Source organism: Symphodus melops (assembly GCF_947650265.1).
Source record: "Symphodus melops genome assembly, chromosome: 22".
Lineage (NCBI taxonomy): Eukaryota > Metazoa > Chordata > Actinopteri > Labriformes > Labridae > Symphodus > Symphodus melops.
Genome location: NC_136712.1, coordinates 19062973 through 19069419, shown reverse-complemented (window position 1 = coordinate 19069419; position 6447 = coordinate 19062973). Strand labels below are relative to the sequence as shown.

Sequence of the window (6447 nt, the reverse complement as noted above, 5' to 3'; positions counted from 1 at the left end):
TTAAAACCCGGAAATGGGTGATCTGACAGCTGAGCGAGCAGTGCATTGTGGGAGAGTTTTTAAAGGTTTCCACCTAGCGGCCTGTGATCTACCTGCAAGACAAACAGGTTCAGAGCAACTTTACACCCGTTTAAACAACTCAGCATCACAATCTGTATTAAAAAAAATAAAATAAAAATCCCTTTTTTGATGCATATTTTTATTTAAGGAAAAAAAGCATCGTTCATAAACTTGAATTTCCCTCAGGATCAATAGTATCTATTTAACAAACAAACTTCTTTAATTATTATTATTATTATTTTCTGCTTGTTTTTTGTTATTTATTATTATTGTTATTATTTATGTTTACCTTTCTCTTATTTTACATGTTCGGAATCAATAATCAATTCAACGATTTAATTTATCTTCCTCCTGGGACTCTAAAAATGTCCATTTCATCACTGGGTTGAATATCTTTGTCAAACGCTTCAGAGAGTTCAGAATACATTTGTCCAAAATGTTTTCAGGATATTAAAAGACCAACGTGTGTGTGTGCGTGTGTGTGTGTGTGTGTGTGTGTGTGTGTGTGTGTGTGTGTGTGTGTGTGTTTGAATGAACATGAATAAAGCTGCAGGATCATCTCGGGGTATTTATTGATTCAAAAACAAGTTTAATTCAAATTGAAGCAAAATCAAAATTACGGATGTAAAAAAAGGATGAGGACACAAACTTCACAGGTTCAAACACAAAGCTTATTGCTGGCAAACATTAGAAACATTAATGTTGTTTCATTAAAAAAACACAGGAGAAGTTTCAGCCAATAAATTAATAATTAATCCAATAAAACTGTTAAGATCTTTGCGTGCAGCTTGTTGCTCATGAAGAGAATCAATCCTGGATTTTGTTTTTTAAATGTTCGACGTTTAGAGGATCGCTTCTGTTTCATTAAATTTGAGAGTTTTGTGTAAATAAAGAATTTAAGAGCTAACGGTCAGAGTCGAACCTCGAACTTTCCCCAGGTGTGTTCTCGGCTCCAGAGCGGCGCCGTGCTCCCTCGTCCGTCAGCGGCGGCAGGCAGCAGAGCCGCTGGACGCACATTAAAGTGAATCAGATGTTGAACACGTCTGTTTGTAAGGTTGTTAAAACACGTGAAACACAACCTGTTCTTTAAAACATCACAGGACCGAAGACGACGTCTCGATCGTGACAAAGATTCTTTGGAGACGAAAGACTTGATTTAAAATTGCAGCCGAGCGTTTTCCAAGTTGCACATATTAGTTGGCAGTCTTTCGCCTTGTTATTCCCAGAATGTAAACATGTAGAGAAATGTTGAGTCGACCACACGGTCTTTAAGGGGCCTCGCTCGGCGGCGTCCTCCTCGTGTATATGGCCTCTTCTACATCTTGAGGAAACATTCTTTGGCGTTGCTCCACACTTGTATTCCCTGCAGAGACAGAAGGAGTGAAAACTCTCGAAGCGAGTCAAGCTTCACGTGGACGCGGTCAGACGACGGCGCCGTACCTTTTTGCACATGCTGATCTGCATGACGGCGTAGTTGATGAGCGCCTCCCGCAGGTCTTTGTCTTTCTGCTCCTTGAAGCGCTGCATGTCCACCCAGGCACGCTCCACATGCTCTCTGCAGAGAATCACACACATCGTCTTAGTGGCGACGACATCCCGACGCTCTCTTTTTAAAGATTTGTTTTTTTTAAATCTCTTAAAGAAAAACAAAGCAGCGTCCGTGACTCACTCGCACTCGGCTGTTTTCTCCGTGACCGTGTCTTCCCCCTCGACGATCTGCTCCTCCAGCAGCTTCAGTCGGGCCTCCCTCTGCTCAGGAGCCTCCTGCCCAAACAGCTTGTTGGTCATCCCTTTGAAGGAGAACGTCCGCACAATCTGAGGAGGAAGTAAACACAGAGATTTAACCCCCCCTCCTGACCACGCACAGGGAGCGTCACGTGGAGCACGCCATACCCCCGTGGCCAGCTCCTCACGCTGCTGCTTCTTGGAGACGAGATCCTGGGACGCCATCTCCAGCTCAAACTGGGTCAGCTCGTGTTTCCTGCACACCGCCCTGCCGCAGAAAGAGTTCAACGTTTTCATCACTTTGAGGAGGTGAAGCAGCGAGATGTCATGTGACTTAAAACACGAGTAAACTTCAGCGACGTGATCTGGCACTACGGCCGCCGCGTCGTCCCTCGACCACGCACGGCCTGCTCTGACCTCGACCACATGGGCGAGGAAGTCTACAGGGAGAACAGGATCTGTGTTGGTGTTTTGAAAGCGTTCACTCTGAAGGACGGACGTCGTTAAACTTCTCATCCACATTCAGATGAAACAGACCACTTGGCTACGTGTGAACGACCTCGGATTAGAGACCTGGGACGAGGTCACGGGGTCAACACAGCAGGTCACGACCTTTTGTTGGCTCTGGGGACGCTCACCTCAGACTTCACAGCTCGACACAGGAAGAACAATTTCTTTGTTTCGAGATTGAAGAACATAGAGAAGGAGGAGGCGACCCGTCCTGTCATCCGTCACCACCTTTCGCTGTGGGAATCGACTTCGAACCAGCTCGCCACGGCAGCTACTCTGGACGCCTCACAGCTGGAGCGTGGTCAGAGCCATCCCCAAACTCAAAGTTCCTAACTCATGGTTTTCCGGATGTTTTTGGAGTCTCACCTCAGAGCTTCAGCGTAGAAGAGATACTCTTTAATTTGGTCGGCATAATGTTCCTCCTCCTCTAAGATGTCGTCGATGGAAGCAGCGTATCTGCAGAAAAGTCAACGTAAACATCGACGTTCCTCAGAAGAAACAAACATCTGGAACATCTGTGTTTGATACTCACGCATCCATATGATGACCGGCACTTTGTAGTCCATCTCCCATCTCTCTCTCTATGGCGCTCCACTCACTGCAGTGAACAGGAGACACACACACACACACACCAGGAGACACACACACACACACACACACACCAGGAGACACACACACACACACACACACACACAAACAGACACCAAGAGAGACATTTAGTAAGCAGGAAGACTTTATAATTTATAGTTTGATAATTTGTCTCGTTTAAGGATTAAAGCGGAATCAAAGTGAGCTAATCTCCTTATGCTAGCTCCATATAATAAACTCTGTATGCTAAGCTCCGTATGCTAAGCTCTGTATGCTAGCTCCGTATAATAAACTCTGTATGCTAAGCTCCGTATGCTAAGCTCTGTATGCTAGCTCCATATAATAAACTCTGTATGCTAAGCTCCGTATGCTAAGCTCTGTATGCTAGCTCCGTATAATAAACTCTGTATGCTAAGCTCCGTATGCTAAGCTCTGTATGCTAGCTCCGTATATAAACTCTGTATGCTAAGCTCCGTATGCTAAGCTCTGTATGCTAGCTCCATATAATAAACTCTGTATGCTAAGCTCCGTATGCTAAGCTCTGTATGCTAGCTCCATATAATAAACTCTGTATGCTAAGCTCAGTACGCTAAACTCTGTATGCTAAGCTCAGTACGCTAAATTCTGTATGCTTGATGTCAGACCTGAAGACTCTTCCATAGTTCCCGTGGACTTTATAAACTCCGTACAGTCGATCAGCGACCCTCTGAAACAGACAGAAAAAATAAAAACATGAAACTATGTGTACGGTTAACAAGAAGTAGAATAAGGAAGAGAATGACTCCCATGATTCCCCGCCAGCCTCGACGGCATCTTTTCTTTTGATTGAGCGCCCCCTGGTGGTGGATTTTACCAACTGCGTGTTTCAAGATAAAAATCTGTATATTGAATGACCTACAAAAACACATTGAGTGTTTCTGTGCGTGTGTGAGAGAGTCGGGTCGACGGAGACTTACCGCTCGAGCTCTGAGCAGCTGAGATGTGTGAGCTTGCAGCTCGTCACTGTAGTGTTTCATCTCCAAGAATCTCCTGAGTGAGAGAAAATAAAGACGTGCAGAGGTGGAAGTGTTTAAAAGTGCTTTTACCTCAGCTCAAACTGGAGATGCAACAATTTGGAAAATCAGGGACGGATGATTGTTTCATGATTTCTTTGGATGTCAGACTCCCTCTCGACTACTCTGAATTTGTCCAACAGGTGACTTTATCTGCTCTTCTTTCAATCAGCGTTCAGGGTACTACATGTCAGCATTCAGTTGATTTGGCACAACAAATATCATGCCACATTATTTGCTGATGTCGGTCAATAACTTCATCTTCACACTTACTTATCTGGATTCCTCACTCTGAAGGTGGCACTCAGCGCCCTCAGTCTGGAATCAGCCTGCAGTAGAAAAAAAAAAGCCTTGTGATCATCCCGGATCTCTGCTGAATTCATGGCTAGAATATAAACAGAAGCTTCATTACCTTTGCCTGAAATCCTGTCTCATACACCACCTCCTTCCAGCCGTGTTCCTGCCGCACACAGCAGAGATAAAAGTTAATCATTCAGAGGACATGTTCATTGCGATCACCCGCAGTGAGCCCCAGACGCAGCCCGTACCTCGGTGAGGAAGTGGTAGAGGATCTTGTCGTTGCAGAGGACCGGATGTGAGGCCACGCGGAGCAGGAAGTTCTCCAGCCCGACCCTCCGGCGCTCCACAAAGTCCGGGTCCATGTTGTCTGCCGATAGCTTGTGCCAGACAATCTCCGCCTGCATGCAAGAGAATAAAGAAACGTCATTATTGGTGCATCGTTCAGCACGTACAATTCTTCTGCACGAGAAGCCCTCCCGATTTATAAATCTGCCTCTGATGACTCAGCAACATCATCAGTGTGAGTGGCGGCATTGTGTGCATTCACAGGCAGATGAGGGTTTGCTTTTTTATATATTGGTTAGACCTCCCTGGGTTTGGAAACTCACCCTCTTCTCTGGCAGTGGAGGGACCACGATGTACGGATAGGTAACGATCAGGTAGTTCCTCAGAAGCTCAAATTCACTGTATCTCCTCCACAGAGAGTCGGGGGCCAGATTACGACCTTCAGCAACTGCATCCATGGGCCTTTGAAGATATGGCGACGGAAGTTATTTTTGCACAGTGACGTGAGGTAAGAAGTGGAATTATGCAAACAAAGTTCACACTTCAGTGAACATACAATTCAGTTTGAACATTTTTTTTTAAAGGTCACATGATCTCCTCCTCCTCTTCAGGTGAAATCAGTGTCCTTGCTCCTCTTCATCATGTGTGTGAAGTGTGTTGTTGTAAATCCACTCTGATCCTGTATTTGATCATGTCTATAAACCCCTCTATTTCAGCCCTGCTCAGAACAGGCTGTTTCTGTGTCTGTAGCTTTAAATATGTAAATGAGCTGTGTCTGACCACGCCCCCTCTCTGGAAGGGCTCGGGTGTACTCGCTGCTTTCTGGCTCCATGTCCTATTGTTTACGGTGAGAAGGCAGAACAAACACCTAGCTGTGGGAGTGTCACCCACCTGGGGGAGGGGCTACTGCCCTTTGTGATGTCATGAAGGGAAAAGCACACATTTTCTGTAAAGTGGAGCAGGCAGAAGACGGAGAGGACAGATTGAGATGTGACCTTTAAGCTGATGGTGGGGGAAGTGTTATCCTCACCGTGTTTCGACGAGGTACACGGTGAACGTCTCCTGCATGTTGACTGCATTTTTCCCGCTCCTTTTCTCTGCCTCGGCGACACAGATCTCCATCCTGCGCATCAGACCGGATCCCTCCTCCAACATCTGAACAACCAGGACACACTGGGTTAATGGAAACTTCTGGAAACAGCACTTTGTACACAACAGAGAGGACATTATTCACACCTCTTTGCACTCCTCATATCACAATTGGAGTCTAAATATCAATTAGAAGAAAGCTTTAAGCGTCGTAGACCTGATTAAAGATTTATTTTAAATGTTTTTATTATTTTTATTTGATTAATTAACAGCTTCGTTTTAACTTCTCACATACGTTAAAACTACTCATTTGTACTTTTTTTAAATTTAAGTACAAGGATGTTAAACTGTTCATTGTCCTGAACGATGGTTTAAATAAAGTTTATACAAAGAGACGAGGCTCGAGCTCTTTTAGCACAAACCGTCACCCGCCGTTCGTGACGTCATGACTCTAACGGGAGGAGGAAGCTGTTTTTTACCGGGATGTTCAGGCTGTTAAGTATTTACCGGGATGTTCTTCAAGCTGTTGTCTGACTCCACCGACTCTTCTTTGCTGTCCTCCGCCATCCTCCTGATGCTGTTGTTGTTGATCCAGAGCGCATGCGCAGAGCGTCTCATCATCAGCCTGAGAGAGGTGCGTTTAAGGGTCCGTCGTTGTGTGGGAACATTGAAGGTGATAGAAACACGATGTGTTATTTTTGTCGCTAAAAATTAAACTAGACAACTCTTACTTCGGCGGTAACTAACTAACTAACTAACTAACTAACTAACTAACTGTTTCACAAACTAACTGTTAAAACTGAGAACGACCTTTCTTTACCACCTGATTGCTGGCTAA

General features: G+C 45.0%; 2 protein-coding genes across 4 annotated transcripts in view; both read right to left on the bottom strand.

Annotated features, from left to right (window-relative positions):
• The window catches only part of ttll12 (tubulin tyrosine ligase-like family, member 12), a 16465-nt gene extending 16425 nt beyond the window's left edge, over positions 1-40 (bottom strand). Inside the window, 1 exon segment of the mRNA XM_079334850.1 lies at positions 1-40. This exon segment is cut by the window's left edge and continues 182 nt beyond it. The gene's annotated coding sequence lies outside the window, so the exon portion shown is untranslated.
• A 651-nt stretch (positions 41-691) lies between these two features.
• On the bottom strand, positions 692-6236 carry LOC306818039 (sorting nexin-4-like). 3 transcript variants are annotated; one of them, XM_079335401.1, is made up of 14 exons: positions 6089-6236; positions 5551-5675; positions 4844-4982; positions 4484-4633; positions 4348-4395; positions 4209-4264; positions 3840-3912; positions 3507-3589; positions 2828-2893; positions 2662-2751; positions 1954-2053; positions 1730-1875; positions 1501-1615; positions 692-1423 (listed from the first exon to the last, which is right to left on the bottom strand). In XM_079335401.1, exons 2-14 carry the CDS (start codon positions 5673-5675, stop codon positions 1376-1378), a joined length of 1239 nt encoding a protein of 412 aa, XP_079191527.1. In that variant the 5' UTR covers positions 6089-6236; the 3' UTR covers positions 692-1375. The 3 variants fall into 3 exon arrangements, with proteins under 3 accessions (XP_079191527.1, XP_079191525.1, XP_079191526.1); XM_079335399.1 differs by having other exon boundaries at positions 6117-6235; XM_079335400.1 differs by having other exon boundaries at positions 3528-3589; positions 6117-6234.
• Between the last annotated feature and the right edge of the window lie 211 nt (positions 6237-6447).